Source organism: Limanda limanda, chromosome 5 (genome assembly GCF_963576545.1).
Source record: "Limanda limanda chromosome 5, fLimLim1.1, whole genome shotgun sequence".
NCBI lineage: Eukaryota > Metazoa > Chordata > Actinopteri > Pleuronectiformes > Pleuronectidae > Limanda > Limanda limanda.
Genome location: NC_083640.1, coordinates 16,782,141 through 16,799,812, shown reverse-complemented (window position 1 = coordinate 16,799,812; position 17,672 = coordinate 16,782,141). Strand labels below are relative to the sequence as shown.

Sequence of the window (17,672 nt, the reverse complement as noted above, 5' to 3'; positions counted from 1 at the left end):
TATTCCACATTTTTATTTTGAGGTACTTGCACCAAGGTTTACATCAGATCAACTTCAAATTGAGATGAAAACAAAAACAATTAAACATTAAAATTACAATTTATAGGACTGCCAAGCAGCACTGAAACACAAGCATATAATTATCCTCAATTTATAGATTGGGGACATCACAGCTGTCTCTGAATTTAACAATCCTGCTGTTTGACATTTACCGTTATTCATGTCAGAGGGCTCCTCCGTCACCGCTGCTTCACTGTCCGTGTGTGAGTGTAATGCTGCGTTCCAGACGACTCGTATGTCAGATATTCTGACCGGAAATGCCCAGTTCCGACTTCACGTCAAACGCAAACAAACATCTCTGACTGTGAGAAGCTGATTAATTTGTCTCGTGATCAGACAATTCAACTGTAGCCAGTGCAGCCTCCGTTCGTACAGAAACAAAGAGGAGGGCGACAACGCCATTATCTTTTTATTAGACTTTTATTCTTGGAAACACATTCAATACATAAAGGAGAACACACACTGTCATTGAATCTCACGAACAAAGAAACCCTAGTTTTAAAACAAACATATTTAATCATATTAACTAGGTAAGAACAAACATTACTTCTGTGCAAGGAATACACTCTAACCTTAAAATGACATGAATGACATTATGAAAAATAGATAAATGATGTGGAAATCAGTAGAAACAAGATATATTAACACAAATCCTTTGTGTTATTCAATGAGTTATATTTTCTAGGGACATAAAATCTATTAATAGTATATTTAAAACAGTGAACTATAAATATGTATAACATCAATATCTGCTGATAAATCCTAATAAATCTTTTGTTGCAAAGGTTGCAACTGAATCACTTCTCTCCTTTATGATTCCTCACATGTCTCATACAATATGACTGAATCTTAAATCTTTTACCACACTCAGATCAACTAAACTGTTTCTCTCCTGTATGCAACCTCATATGTCTATTTAGATTGCCCCTATTGCTAAATCTTTCACCACTCAGAGCAACTAAAGGGTTTCTCTCCTGTATGACTCCTCATATGTATATTTAGATTGCCCCTATTGCTAAATCTTTCACCACACTCAGAGCAACCATACGGTTTCTCTTCTGTATGACTCCTCATGTGTGCATTTAGACTGCACTTATGGGTAAATCTTTTACCACACTCAGAGCAACTAAAGGGTTTCTCTCCTGTATGCAACCTCATATGTGAATTTAGATCGCCCCTATGGCTACATCTTTCACCACACTCAGAGCAACTAAACGGTTTCTCTCCTGTATGAGTCATCATGTGTGTATTTAGATTGCCCCTCTTGCTAAATGTTTTACCACACTCAGCGCAACTAAAGGGTTTCTCTCCTGTATGAATCATCATATGATTATATAGACTGCTCCTATGGCTAAATCTTTGACCACACTCAGAGCAACTAAACGATTTTTTTTCTGTCTTACATCCCATATCATTTAGAGGCTGTTTGTTATTTCTTGTATTTAAACCAGTCTGAGGTTCCCTGGTCTCCATCCAATCAGCCTCACTCTCTTCAGTCTCAGAAGAGTCTTCAGTCTTGTCCTCAGTACTTTGTTGTAAATGTCCATCAGGACCTAAGTTCCTGGCTGGTTCTGGTGCTCCACAGTCCGCTCTGGTCTCGTTCGTCTCATTCGGATGAAGCTTTGACGATTTAAGGTTCTCTTCATCTTCTTCACTCTTCACAGCGACAGGAGTCAATGTGAACTTGATATCAGCCTCCTCCAGTCCTTGAAGCTGCTGTCCATCCTGATTGGTCCACGGTTCCTCCTGTTCCTCTTTAATGTGGGGGGGCTCTGGGTCCTCCTGGTCCACAAGGGGGCTCCACTGCTGCTGCTCAGGGGGAACCTCTTCTTTATTCACCATCAGTTGCTGGACGTCTGCAGGACACACTGAAACACAAATACACACGTTTATCATTTCAGAGTTTCCTGAAGTGTTTTGAAAAACTGTTGTGATTTTTGAATGATCACATTCAGGAAGTAGTGATGGTGAGGTCGTTTACAGTTGGTGTTACGACGCAGCTCGTAAAGGAAGCGGCATAAAACAAAAGGTTTCTGGTAAAAAAGTTTTTAATTTTGAGGCCAAATAAACCAATTAGGTCCCTAACAGAGGAGAACAGGGCGAGGGGAAGTTAGTTCGTTGGTTAAGCTGCTTTCAGACCTGTGGGTAAAACTCAGAGAAATGTGTCCGGACTTTCTGTTTCAGACATGAGCAACAGAGCAGCAGGTTGTCTGCACAGACTTGTTCACAACAGCATCAAATCCTTCTCATTCTTCAGGTGAGAGGTGGAGCAGCCGGGTGCAGCAGACAGAGCCCGGAAGTGCTCGAGCTGATGCCAGCTAACGTTAGCCTGTGAGTGCTTCCTCTAGGGCAGAGGTAGCCAACACAGTGCCTGCGGGCACCTGGTCGCCCGCGGGGACCCCACGAGTCGCCCGCATGGCATGCTCTAAATTAAAAACTAAAAAAATTAAAAAAAAGTTCAAATTTGAAATAAAATAAAAAAGTCAAACCGCCATCTCACTCTATGCCAGTGGTTCTCAAAGTTTGTCTGTTATGCCCCACTTTGGAGCCAGAATATTTTTCTTGTCCCGTCCGCTTCACGTGAACGAGCTCTTATCCTAACGGCCGGAGCCCTGTGTGAGTGCGCTGTCCATTCGCGAAAAATATGCACGACATGTACAACACTGCACAGGGAACCACTGCAGAAGGGCTGAAGGGCCGCCCACAGGCTATGGCGAAAGAGCGATTTGTTTACTGCTCCGCTGTTAAAGAGAAACGGACGTCAAAACATTAGTTCAGCTATAATATTAGTTCTGCCTCACATTTCCCCCTCCTGGTCGCCGACCCCACCTGTTATGCCTGGGGCGAACCCAACAGTTTGAGAATCACTGCTCTGTGCTGAGACAAGCTAGGGAGAGCTAAAGAAAACATGGCAGAAAAGTGTAAGAAAACATAGTATTTTTATAATGATTGGGAGGAAGAGTTCTTTTTTGAGACAGTGAAAGAAAAATGTGTGTCATTTGCGGGGCAACTGTTGCGACGGCAAAGCTGCACAATGTAAAAAGAGACACTTCAGTACGTGTCACAAAAGCTTCCATGCTAACTACACACCAGGCAGCGCACTACGGACAGAAAAAGCCTGTGACTTAAAGGCAGCTTTGGGTAAACAACTTTTTTCACGAGGCCGGTGATACAATCGCAAAAAGCAACTGAAGCTTCGTTTAGAGCTGCCCTTTTTTTGATAAAGAACAAGAAAGCCTTTTCAGACGGGGAGGTCTTTAAAGAAGCAATGATGATAGTTGCAAACACTGTGTTCAAAGACGAGAAGAATGGTCCCGATGCCATCTCCGATGTCCAACTGGGGGCAAGTACGATGGTTAGAAGAGTATCAGCTATGTCCGAAGACTTGACGGAGCAACTGGACCGGGATCTGGTTAAGTCAGCGCGCCCCACTTGTAAGCGCCGCGCAGCTCAGTTCTCTGGCGCACAGCCGCCTGGCTGTTCACACCGGACCAGCGTTTCTCCGCGCCGGCAGACATGACGCCGAAACCGTCGTTGCAGGGCCCGAGGCGAAGCCGATGACAACAGCACAATTGAGTGGGGCTGAGAGGAGGCGCCCGGCTGTTCTTGGCGCTACCTAGCGCGGCGCTTCCGTTGTGAACATGCCGTGATGCAAAACTAATGTAGCGGAACTAATGTTTTACGTCGGAATGTTTAACAGCGGTACAGTAAACAAATCTTTCTTTCAACATAGCTATAGTGTTTGGTCAGCAACTTGGATGAAATGGACAGATATTTGACAGGGACGAAAAGGAAAACCAGCGATGACACTGAGACAAACAAGTGTTCAAAATCCAAGTTGAGAAGAAAATATGACGAAGCCTATCTTGCTCTTGGATTCACAGTGGTAGGAGATGAGAAGAGACCATTGTGTGTATTGTGTCTGAAAACTCTGGCGGCTGACAGTTTGAGGCCCAACAAATTAAAAAGACACTTAGAAACATTACACCCAAGTCATATCAATAAGCCAGTCAAGTTTTCAGAGAAAACTTAAGGAATATCGTCAGTAGGAACAAAGCTTTGTCAAAGCTACATCGGTGAACTGCAGAGCAACCATGGCATCTTTCAAAGTCGCATATAGAATTGCCCAGTGCAAAAAACCACACATGATAGCAGAGGATCTCATACTCCCTGCAGCTTTAGATATGGTGTCAACGATGTTTGATGAGAGCACCGCCTCAAAACTGAAGGCTATTCCCCTGTCCAATGACACAGTTGCAATAGATATGCAACATTTCAAATAACCTTGAAGAACAACTCACCGAAAAAGTGAAAGACAAACTTTTCGCCCTACAAGTGGACGAGGCTACTGATAGCAATAAAGACTGCTTATTAATTGCTTATGTTCGCTTTGTCACATCAGAGTCACTCTGTGAGGATTTGCTGTTTTGCAAGTACGTCCAAAGTAGAGGCACAGCTGATGAGCTCTTTAAGCTTCTTGACTGTTACATGACAGAACATGAACTGAAGTGGGGGAACTGTGAAGGTGTTTGCACGGATGGAGCACAGACCATGGCAAGGAAAAGGAGGGGTTTGCAGGCACTGATCAAGCAGGTCTCGCCAAATGTGCAATGGACCCACTGTGTTATACACAGAGAAGCTCTAGCATCAAAGCAGCTTAGTCCTGAACTTAACAAGGTTTTGGCTGATGTTAACGTGGCAAATTTCATAAAAACAAGACCACTGAAAGCGCAGCTGTTCTCTGCACTTTGTGAGGAGATGGGAGCTCAGCATTAAGCAGTGCTGTTTCACAGCGAAGCACGGTGGCTCTCGCGCGGTAAAGTGTTGTCGCGAGTCTTTGAGCTCAGAGAGGAAATCCGGGTGTTTTTGTTGGAGGAGAGGATGAATGAACTTGCAAGCAGGTTCAGTGATGAACTATTTCTGATGAAACTGGCCTACCTCAGCAATGTATTTGGAAAGCTGAATGAATTAAATCTTCAGCTTCAAGGCAGAGACAAGCACCTCCCACACCTGGCTGACAAGATCAGTGCATTCACCCGAAAGCTTGAGATGTGGGGCAGGCGACTTGATCAGGGAAATACTGATTCCTTTGAGAATCTGAGTGAGTTTGCTGACACCAGTGATACTGGAGCCACCACAGTAATTCCATGTCTGAGGGAGCATATCTCTTCCCTGAGAGGATTCTTTCAAAAGTACTTCCCAAACAACAGTGCTCAGTGCGACTGGGTGAGAGATCCATTCAATGCATCACCACCTGCTGATTTCAGCTCTACTGAAGAGGACCAGTTCATTGAGATGACATCTGACTCCAACCTGAGGCTGAGGTTTACAGCACAGACACTGAGTGAATTCTGGATTGGCGTGCAGAGGGAGCATCCACTCATAGGGCAGAGGGCTGTGAGGATTCTGCTTCCCTTTGCCAGATCCTATCTCTGTGAGATAGGCTTTTCTGCTGTTGCCTCACTGAAATCAAAGTACAGATCTAGGCTCAATATTGAAAATGACTTAAGAGTGGCATTATCAAGCCTGCAACCCCATTTTGAAAAGATGTGCAGTGTAAAACAGTCTCATTGCAGCCACTAAAAGAGTTGAGAAGACTTAAGTTCTCACATAGTGACTTGCCTATCTTTCTTGCCAAGTTTCTGCATGTGTTATCTTTGGTTGAACTTTATAATCTTTGAAACAAAGTAATTATAATTTAATTTATTTTTTCTTCATTTTAGAAATAGTACGGACTGATGTAGCAAATAAGTGACAAGTCACAAAAAGTTGTTTTAATTACTTATCAGAAATTCCTGAAAGTGATGTGAAGTTGATGTTCATGTACATGTTATTTAAGTACACAAGTTAAACTTGCCAAAGTTATTGCACTATTTTTTGTAAAAAGCACACAGACTGATGTAGCAAAGTATAGTGACAAAAGTCACAAAAAGTTGTTTTAATTGCTTATCAGAAATTCCTGAAAGTGATGTGAAGTTAATGTTCATGTACATGTTATTTAAGTACACAAGTTAAACTTGCCAAAGTTATTGCACTATTTTTTGTAAAAGGCACAAAGACTGATGTAGCAAAGTAGTGACAAATGTCACAAAAAGTTGTTTTAATTGCTTATCAGAAATTCCTGAAAGTGATGTAAAGTTAATGTTCATGTGTATGTTATTTATAATACACAAGTTAAACTTGGCCTATTTTGTAATAATTTGTTGGGGCAGGGGAGCGGGTGGGGCATGAAAAATATTCTCGCTCATAAGTGGGGCATGACAGAAAAAGTTTGAGAACCACTGGGTTAAGTGCAGGTGGTTTAGTATTAGGGCTGCAACTAACGACTATTAAGATAGTCGATTAGTCACCGATTATTGAAACGATTAATCGACTAATCGGATTATGAATGACACAAATTCTCAATTGCTCTTATTTAGCAAACAGCTTTTAAATTTTGCTTGAGGTTGTTCGAGGCATGTGATGACTGAAAAAACAGGCAATAAAGATTGTTACTTCATTAAAAAAATGTCTTTTAATAAACTTTGCTGCATATAAGGGTACTGTGACACAAAAGCAAAGACAAATTAAGTTTTTGACCATTTAAAACCAAGGACAGGCAAAGTTCTAATAAAAAAGATAAATAAAAAATCAAGTATCCATTTTTCCTGTTAACAAAAATAACCGGGAAAGTAACAGCAATAAAAACATCAACAAACGAAACTACAGTCTTCTTCTGACTAAATAATTGTGATTAAAAAAAGACGTTTGTCAGGCAATAGGATAACTTTTAGCTTTTAAACTCGTTAATAAAAGTTTAAACCATATTTTTGTAATGGATTCTAGAATCCTGCGCGCAGGTATATACGTGTATATATAACATCTGACCGAGGCGAGTCCGCATCGTCTCCGTTACGATGTCACACGTGCCTCCTCCTCCTCACATGCACGTGTCCTGCTTCCATGGAGAGCAGGTCCGCTGTACAGATACTGCAGGTAGTTTTTTTCGGGCTGTTACGGGTGAAGTTCTCCCGAACTTTTTACTTTCTGGTGCGCGATGCTGCTGCAGCGGAAGCCGGCAATGCTCCGTGTTTTGACGCTATTGCACATGCGCGACTTTCAGAGATAGGAAGGAAGCGAGATGGCTCACTCCTCAGCTGCTTTCATCAGCACCTCCGGTAAAACGCCGTTTAGTTCCGCTGCGCGGCACGAAAAACACGTGCTGTGACGTAACCAACGAATCATCGACGAGTAAATTCGTCAGCGACTATTCTTGTCATCGATTTTTGTCAACGACGTCGACTAACCGTTGCACCCCTATTTAGCATCCAGTGTGACGAGTCCGTGGACAACACCAGTACAGCTGGGCTGATGCTGTTTATCCGAATGGTGTTCAAGGATTTCTCCACGAAAGAAGAAGTCCTGACCCTGAAGACAACAACGAGGGGAATTGACATCTACAACGCAGTGAAGACATTCTTCGTGGAGAAAAAGGTTCCATTGGAAAAGCTGGTGTCGGTGACAACAGACGGGGCTCCCGCCATGACGGGCCGGCATGCAGGCTTCATTGTGCAATGCAAAGGTGACCCAGACTTCCCAACATTTCTAATTTACCACTGCATCATTCACCAGCAGGCGCTATGTGCAAAAGTAACCGGCTTTGATCATGTGATGACTCCTGTCGTGAAGATCATAAATGGCATCCGCTCCAAAGCCAAACACAGGACATTCAAGTTGCTATTGGAGGAGCTGTCAGCTGAATATGGTGACCTGTTCCTACACACAGAAATTCGATGGCTCAGCATGGGACGAATTTTGCAGCGTTTTGTTGTCACTTTTGGGCGAAATCAAACAGTTCATGTAAATAGAAAGGGGAAGACGCCTCGCTGCTGGAGGACACTGAGTGGATACTGGACCTTGCATTTTTAACGGACATCACTGGGAAACTGAACCATGTGAACTGTGAGCTGCAAGGCAAGGGTAAGACCGTCGCTGACCTGATAAGTGCTATAAACGCATTTAGAGCTAAGATTAACATTTTTTCTGTGCATTTTCAGAGAAAAAAAGTGCAGCACTTTCCCTCCGTACAGTCAGTTTTGAATGACAATGCTTCTGCATCTGTGGCTTTTGACAAAGCTGTAGAAAAGTACTTTCAAGTCATAAACAGACTAGGGCAAGAGTTTGAGAAAAGGTTTTGTGACTTTGATCAACTTAAGCCATGTGTGTTATTCATTTCAAATTCTTTCATGCAAATGGACATGACATGCATTGCTGAGCAACTAAGTGCTATGTTAAACTTGGATGCTGGACAGGTGGAGATTGAAATCGTAACATTGCAAAATGACTTCCTCCTTAAAACCCATCAGTCTGCTCCAAACTTTTGGTGCCTTGTGGACACAGAAAAGTACAAAGGTGTATACACAGCAGCTCCGAAAGTTGCCTGCCTCTTTGGTTCAACCTATCTCTGTGAATCAGCCTTTTTTAACATGAACTTAATCAAGAACAAACAAAGAACACATTGTACTGATGTACATCTACAAGACTCACTCAGAGTTGCAGTGTCAAATTTTACACCAGATTACGGTTCATTGGTGAACAGGATGCAATGCCAGGCTTCCCACTAACAGACATATCTACAGTAGGGCTGCAACTAACGGCTATTCTGATTAGTCACCGATTATTGAAACGATTAATCGACTAATCGGATTATGAATGACACAAATTCTCAATTGCTATTATTTAGCAAGCAGCTTTTAAAATTAGCTTGAGGTTGTTCGAGGCATGTGATGACTGAAAATAAAGACAATAAAGATCGATACTTCATTTAAAAAAATGTCTTTTAATAAACTCTGCTGCATATTAGAGGGTACTGTTGACACAAAAGCAAAGAAAAATCAAGTTCTTGTCCATTAAAAACCAAGGACAGGCAAAGTGCTATTAAAAAAAATTAATTTAAATTCAAGTTTTCTTTTTTACTGTGAACCAAGAACAGGCCAAGTGCTGGAATTAAAAATAAATTAAAAATCAAGTATCCATTTTTCGTGTTAACAAAAAAAGGACAGGGAAAATAACAATAATAAAAACATCAGCAAACAAAACTACAGTTTTCTTCGGACTAAATAACTGCCATTAAAAAAGACGTTTGTCAGGCAATAGGATAACATTTCGCTTTTAAACTCGTTAAAAAAAAGTTGAAACCATATTTTTGTAATGGATTCTAGAATCCTGCGCACAGGTATATACGTGTATATATAACATCTGACAGAGGCGAGTCCGCATCCTCACGTTACGACTTCCTGGCGAGCGAGGCAGCGGACGCCGCCATTGGTCCATGTTTTGTCGCTGTAACTGTCAGCAAAACCGGCCAGTTTATGCTGACTGTTTTATTCTTTCATTTTGTTGTCTTTTACACGTAGCGACTCCCCTCGCATTAATACCTGCAGCAAAGGAGCGGACGGTTTTATTCGACACACCAGATCCCTCGTTCCGCCCCAGTGCAATAAAATACCGGCCGTACAGCCCGGCGCAGATAGGAGCGGAAACCAAACCGGACGCCAGCTTTGAGGCATTTCTCTGACCTAAAGAACCAACCAAACAACTATAGCTTAACACCCCTCGCCAAGCGGAACGAGGTTAGAAAGCTGGTCTCATTCACTTTGCTGATCGTAGCGCAGAAGGGAGTCGCTATGTCACGTTAACGAGTCAGATGTGTCTCACGTGCTGATTTGTTTGTTGATTGTATTTTATCGTTCGTGTTTTGTTTTAATGATTAAAATCCTTTTGTAACTTGTAACTGTCATTACAGTTTTACGGTGTCACTACGGCAAGCCAGATGTGAAAATAAAGAGCCGTGTAACATCAGTTCAAGAGACTCAGCATTTGTATGGACAAGCGGGGGGGCCGTTACAGTAAAACTCGTGGCTACACTGAAACGTCTTCCTGACTCGTGTTGTCACCCGAAGACACAAACTTACAAATCGACCGTCAGACAAGAGTGGACAACGCATCGTCGGCGCACGCACGAGAGACTATATTCAAATTTAATGAAGCATTTACATATGTAAATACAAAAATGTTGTGAACTTTCCTGCTGTCTTGAAGTCAAAACTGATCACTAAATAATGATGATGATTTTAACGACCAATGGTAATTGTGTGTGTCATGTTGCAACTAACATTATTTATTGTTGTCTATGAGGAGCGTAAACACTGTTTAAATTGCCTAGTATAATTTTCTAAGCATTTCTAAGCAACTTACAGCGCATCCTCTTTTGTTTGTGCCCATCTTACTTAGGATATTTAGGTTGCATCTGTTTTTGTGCTAAAACTCTGAGTATTCAACTGTTTTGCAAATGTCTGGTCAAAGAAATAGCAGTTACTAAATTAAAGCGACTACTGGCAGAGGTTCTATTCAGGCACACTGCATATCACACCTAAAGATTAAGGTCCGAAGGTCAAATTAACAACGCAAGTAAAATAAAATGTCACTTAAAGCAGCAGCAACAAGTAAATCAGTTCCAATGCATCAAGACAGACCAGGCTCGCGGCAAAGAATAATTCCTGAGAACATCCGAGAGCTGCATAAAAACACTTTTTATAAGGCCTATGAGTCCTGGAAATTGTCAGCAAGAGAAGTTCGGACTGAATTGAAAAACTACTGCTCTCCAGATGACCTCGATAAAATCCAACGAAAAATTTGCACAAACCATGATGTGGTGAGCCATCATTATGAGGCACTTGTATGCAGCCAAACCACCACTACAGATATCGTTGGTAAAATGGACAACTGCTCTGCTCTGACTGAAGAAATTCTTGCTCTTGTGAGTAAACGCAGAGACATCATCGATGGCAACTATAACGAACGAGTCGAGAAGGAGAGAGTGAGAATAGTGCTGAGTAAGGAAGAGCATGGCTCCATATTTGGACTTACAAATACTGAAACCGCATTTTCAGAAACATCACGGAACTCAGACCAATCATATGCAATTTCCACAAGCTCTAGCAAACGACAAGACGCAGAAGCAGAACTCGCAGCCAAGCAAGCGGAGATAAAGGCAACAAAAGACATTCTCTCTCAGGAATCCAAGCTCAGAAGACTGGAAGATGAATGGAAACTTGAAGAGGCGGCCATGTTGACTGAATTGGAGCGGAAAAGGACAGAGAGACAATCAAAGCTAGAAGAGGAAAGAAGGAACCTGCAGCAGCTTAAGGCAGAGAAGGAAGTCCAGGTAGCAGCTGCTAGAGTAAGAGCATATAACAGTTTCGAAGATGTCCACCAAGATGGGATGAACCATGAATCAGTCGCTGCTCACCAGGAGACCAGATATGAAGCTCGGCTAAATTCAAATGGGTCACCATCTCAACCTCGACTAGCACCTTTGCGAGCAACAACATCTGAAGATACCGTCTCTCTGGCCCAAGCAATAGCAAGCGCACTAAGCATAAATCGCTTGCCTGTACCTGAGCCAGAAACGTTTGATGGCGATCCTTTGAAGTTCACTGATTGGAAGATGTCTTTTACAACCCTTATCGATCAGAAATCTCTCTCACCAAGCGAGAAGATGTATTATCTAAAGATCTACCCCGTTGGAGAAGCCCGCAAAGCGGTGGAAGGGTTCTTCTATAGTAATTCTGAGGAGGCATATACAGGCGCCTGGAAAGTCCTACATGAGAGATACGGAAACCCATTCCTCGTTCAAAAGGCCTTCAGAGACAAGCTCGCTAGTTGGCCCAAAATCAGTGCGACTGATCCTTTAGCACTGAGAGATTTTACAGACTTTCTCCAAGGCTGCGCAGAGGCAATCCCACACGTTAAAGGTTTGACCATCTTGAATGATTGCGAAGAAAACCACAAGCTACTTCAAAAACTACCTGACTGGATTGTACGAAAGTGGGGCCGAATCGTCGACGATAACCTGTATAAATCGGGGGATTACCCCGATTTCAAAAGTTTCACAGCGCTCCTGAACAAAGAGGCCCGGATATCTTGCAACCCTATCACCTCCCCACATTGGATGAACTTTAACCCCACACTCGAGAAGGGAGCCAGATCCCTCAATACAACTGCCCAATTAAAGTACGCCACCCGAGATGCACCTGAAACGGCCAATTATAGGGGAAGACCCCCATGTGTGGTCTGCAAAGATGAAACGCATGGCATTGTCAGGTGCCCTTCTTTCGCTGCGAAATCTATGGAAGACAAAAAGGCATTCATCCACGAAAACCGCCTCTGTTTTGGTTGCCTAAGGCAGGGGTTCCCAAAGTGGGGGTCGCGGAGACACAGGGGCGGGGTCGCGAAATGCATTCCAAAAGAAAATACAATTATTTTATTTTTTTTATAAATTTTGGTTTAATATATACATATGAGTTGATATTAGAATAAAACCATGCAATTGTAGCCAAGCGTTTAGTTGTTGTATTGAATAAGGCCTCAGCCTAAAGAAGACACAGGAGACTAGGGCTGCCACTAACGACTATTTTTCTATCGATTAATCGGTCGACTATTTTATCGATTAGTCGATTAATCGAAACGATAAATTTTCCTCCAAAAAAATCAAATTGACCATTTCAGTTAATTTTATTTTGACAACAAACTGTATGTCATCGTATAATGCAGCACAAAACAAAATGTAAACAAAGGCTCAAATATTAAAGTGCAAAACTGTAGGCTTAAACTAGCAACTCCAACGTGATAAAAATAAATAAAAAATAGGGCTTATAAGTTGAGTCAGCAGTGCAACTCAAAAAGATATCAAAGTTTCTATTTAACCCCTTATCAAAATAAAAAAGTTAGGTCTGCATATTAAACAAAGTGCAACATGTTTAAAGTATAAGAAACAATGGTGTCCAGCTCAAGATTCGACTCAAACGTTAGTTAAACATGTGTGTTGTAATGTAAGAATGTCAGGATGTCCACATGTTCTGGACTCAGTCTAGCGCCCCCCCCCCCGCGCGAACGGAGGCTTCCCCCCGCGGGCGCGGTAGCTGAGGTGACGCGAGTAGGACCCGACACGCGTCTAGGGCCCGTCGCCTTCCGCACCTGCGATGGACACCGGCCCGCGGTCCGAGAGAAAGGAAGCCCCCGCACCAGCGACGCCGTGAGGCGCCGTGGACGAGGACCCCCCCCAAAACAAACTTGAGGCGGGCCGCACACCGAGCCTCCGGCTGCCTGGAGGGGAGTGCGCTGGGGCGACTGCTCCACCAGCCGCGGCATGTGCCCAGCGGTTTAAAAAAAATATATGCGTCGACGCATTTTATTGGCGTCGACGCATTTTGAGCGTCGACGTAATCGATGACGTCGACGAATCGCGGCAGCCCTACAGGAGACATAGCAGCCGTTTAGTACAGCACATCCTTCCGGTAAAACCCCTCTTCAAAATAAGAGTCACTAAATAAAATAGCCTACACATTTCCCATCAGTTTTTTTCTTTTTTCTCCCCTTTTTTTCCTCCACAAAAAAAAACATTTCCTTTTTTTTATCTTACGACACAGGTTAGTGACAGTTCAATTTACAGCAGCACCAGTCACACGGTAGCTGGCCAAAACTCTTTTGGAAAGCAGCTGAAAATTATTGACAGTCACAATGAAACGTTGGTTAATACCAAACAAATCGAGGAGGCCACAGGAACAGGACAGGCTAGCGGAGAAGGAGAGGTTACCTGAGCAGACATGCACAAGAATGCACACACGCACGCACGCATAGTGCATGTGCGTGGCTGTGCGCAACATTATAAACCACCTCCAGTGTCGCTGGGGGTCCCCAGTCTCTGGAACCGTTATTTTGGGGGTCGCAGGCTGAAAAGTTTGGGAACCCCTGGCCTAAGGAAGGGACACATCACCAAAGACTGCAGAGGGTGACATGCATGTAATACCTGTGGTCGTAGGCATCCCACTTGCCTGCATGAGGAGTAGTTGAAAGGACCAGGGGACGCGACAAATAGTTTAAACATGTGGCATATAGATAAATATCGCACGCAAAACACTCCTAGATATTTGAATTGAAAGGGCCATTAGATATGCACTAGAAATCCTGTATAGCACAGTCGGTTGAAATGTTTATATCAGGATTTGGTGGGAGTGTAACTGTCAGCAAAACCGGCCAGTTTATGCTGACTGTTTTATGCTTTCATTTTGTTGTCTTTTACACGTAGCGACTCCCCTCGCATTAATACCTGCAGCAAAGGAGCGGACGGTTTTATTCGACACACCAGATCCCTCGTTCCGCCCCAGTGCAATAAAATACAAGCCGTACAGCCCGGCACAGATAGGAGCGGAAACCAAACCGGACGCCAGCTTTGAGGCATTTCTCTGACCTAAAGAACCAACCAAACAACTATAGCTTAACACCCCTCGCCAAGCGGAACGAGGTAAGAAAGCTGGTCTCATTCACTTTGCTGCGGGTAGCGCGGAAGGGATTCGCTTGTTGTTTGTATTTTAACGTTTGTGTTGTTTTAATGATTAAAATCCTTTTGTAACTTGTAACTGTCATTTCAGTTTTACGGTGTCACTACGGCAAGCCAGATGTGAAAATAAAGAGCTGTGTAACATCAGTTCAAGAGACTCAGCGTTTGTATGGACAAGCGGGGGGGCCGTTACAGTCGCTATTGCACATGCGCGACTTTCAGAGATAGGAAGGGAGCGAGATGGCTCACTCCATCAGCACCTCCGGTAAAATGACGTTTAGTTCCGCTGCGCGGCACGAGAAACACGCGCTATGACGTCACCATCGACTCATCGACGAGTAAATTCGTCGGCGACTATTTTTGTCATCGTTTTTTGGCGACGACGTCGACTAATCGTTGCACCCCTAATCTACAGACAAAGAAAGAGATAACCTGTTTTCATTGAAATGACAACATTAAACTCAAATATTGCACAAAAATGTAAAAAATTATTTGTTCAAAAGGAGTTAAACAGATGTTATGATTTGTTAAAAATACTACAGATTTACTGATTAGTACCAATGTAATAGGATTCATTTAAAAATGTGAAAAGTTGTTTTTTTCTTTACATAACTGATAGTTGTATAAACATGGTACAGAGTTCATGATTTGTTCAAAAATGTTCCAATGGTAGTGGTTAGTTAGTACAAACGAGACATGATTTGAAGATATGACAGTTAATGATTTCCTAAAATTTTTTAGAAGTGATAATTTGTAAAAACAAATATATAACCGGTGTGATTTTGAACAAAATTCTACAATATGCTTCTTCATACAAAACTGTCAAGACAGATATTTAAAAAAATATCAGAGATGTGATACCTTTCAATGTTGAAACAGATTAACAGAAATAAATGTTGCATGTTTTAATATATCTGTTTCCTACCATCATTGTTGTGCTAATCATTGTTAATAATTATTGTGAGGAATAACTAAACATTGACGTGATCAGACAGTCTCTTCACATATATATCATTATTATTAAAAGGTGATCTGTACAACTTTGTTATTCAGGAAGTTTGTATCAAACAAGTAGCCCCTCGTACTACTCAGTACCTTCAAAGTAGCTCTCAGTCTCAAAAACGTAGATGACCCCTGTTCTAGGGACTGACCTGCTCTGTGAAGCCGGACTACGGGCTGCATCACGGCATCGAGCAGCCTCCTCTGGCGGCAGATCTCCCGCTCGGACTGCTCCACTCGCTCCTCGTACTCTGCCACGGTTTCCTCAAGCCCCGTGAGGATCTCCTCCCCCGCCGCCGTGAGCCGCTCGGTGAGCATCGCTCTCAGCTCCGGGACTCGAGCCTTTCCTCCTCCTTTATCCACCTGCAGCAGGAAGTCTTCAGCGGCAGCGCTGATCCGCTCATGAACCGACACACGGAGCAGCTGCACGGCGGCCATGTTCCTCCTCTCTGCGCACGTCGAGGCTCGGAGAGGACAAAGACAGACAGCGACAGGAAACAGAGACTCCGAGTTCCGAGCCAGCAGCGACCCCTGCTGGACTGGATGACGAAGAGGAAACGAAAGTAGTGTCACGGACTGGGTTTATGTTTATGTGTGATTTTGATGTTGTTCAGTAAAAAACACTTAGTTTAAGGAGTGTTCTGATGTCCTAAGTGTCAGTGAAGGGGTCACGGGTGGGATCGTGTAGACCAGGAGTGTCAAACATACGGATACGGCCAGTGCTTAATTTGTAAATCACAAGGTGCCGGAACGCAAAGTACATATGACAGCGCAGGGATGACGAGACGGGCACAGGTCCCGGAACGCATACAGAAAACGGTGCTGAAAAAAACATGCAAATGCCCACTGACAATGCTGTAGGACTTACAAGCCTTAATTTCAAATAATATCCATGGTATAAATTTTATGACAATAATTAACAATTATTTTAGGCTATACAGCACAGGCAAATGCCCACATCAACACAGGTGGGACTTACAGTCAGCAATTAATTTCTCAACATAGATCTAACTTGTAAAACATAAAAAATAAAAGTTCAAAGCTTACAATAAATCACATAAATCTTCCATTATTATTATTTAAAGATTGGCACGGCGGCCTATTAATAGACAGTATGCTCATCATATTTAGTCTAAAACACCCCACATCACGACCATGTCCGGATTCTCCTCCTCCTCCCTGTTTCGGGTTTTACTGCGTGTGTCTGTGGCAGTTCTGTGTCCTTTGGCCACCCACGACCTCACGTACGGGACTGGATTGAATTTAGCCCGGGGGGGGGGGGGTCCAACAAGATTTAGGAAGAGTAAAGATGATATGGTGGATGTGAGCAGAGCGGTACGGTTGTGAGTCCAAATTAAGTTAATTTGCGAAAATCCGCGCTCACATTCAGCACTCGCAATAGGAATGCTGTTGACAGCAACAAGTCACTCCATCAGCTCATCGGGGATGTCTTTTCCTCCGAGTCTCTGTGTTTTCTGTAGGCCAGTATGACTGCGCTCAGGTTGGTAATGTTAAAGCGCTGGCACAGCGACTCAACCTCAGTCTCTCCATACAGCGCACCTGCGTCCTCGGGCCAGTACTGTGCGTAAAGCACCTTCAGCTCCTCAATTAACTTGTTATATCCAGTTTTATCAGGCAGCCGGCCTCCTTGAGACAACATACGTTCCTCTAAGTTCTTAGCCACAGTTAGGAAAAACTGCTTCGGGTCGAGTTTTTTGTCACTTGATTTTCCTCCATTCAATGTGACACCATGGAGAGAGTTTTCCTCAATTCCCCTCTGGCTCAGTTCAGTGTAGCGCCCTGGCCGATCCGACATGGCCTCAAGTACCCTGATTTCCCTACAAATTGTCTTGTGTTTATTACAAAACGTCGCATCAGCGGCGGTGTGTCTTTAGCCGCCGCCGCACCCCCGCCCTGGACGATGTAGCGAACCTCGTCCGCGGCGGACCTCTTGTCAGGGGGGGCGGGGCGTGGCGGCGCCGGCCCACACTGCCTTCGCGATTGACATATTGGCCACTTGTAAGAAATCACATTTTTTTTTGGCGTCACAAATTGGATGTGTGTCACACGCCGAAAGCGTGAGAGTTGGCAGCTCTGTTATTAATATTTTTTTCTATACGAGAGGTACCGGATCAGCCCAAATAAGTCCCCGAACACAGGCAGGCCAAAACCAAGAGGTGCCGGATCCTGTTCCGGCATGATCCGGCACAAATTAACCCCTGGATACGGCCCG

At 43.4% G+C, this 17,672-nt stretch overlaps 1 protein-coding gene across 1 annotated transcript; it reads right to left on the bottom strand.

The window, feature by feature from the left end:
- Positions 1-661: 661 nt before the first annotated feature.
- LOC133002124 (zinc finger protein 260-like) lies at positions 662-17,638 on the bottom strand. The gene is made up of 4 exons (XM_061071886.1): positions 17,568-17,638; positions 17,308-17,432; positions 15,592-15,978; positions 662-1,928 (listed from the first exon to the last, which is right to left on the bottom strand). The coding sequence occupies exons 1-4, from the start codon at positions 17,636-17,638 to the stop codon at positions 1,003-1,005; spliced, it is 1,509 nt and encodes a 502-aa protein (XP_060927869.1). The 3' UTR covers positions 662-1,002.
- Positions 17,639-17,672: the final 34 nt, after the last annotated feature.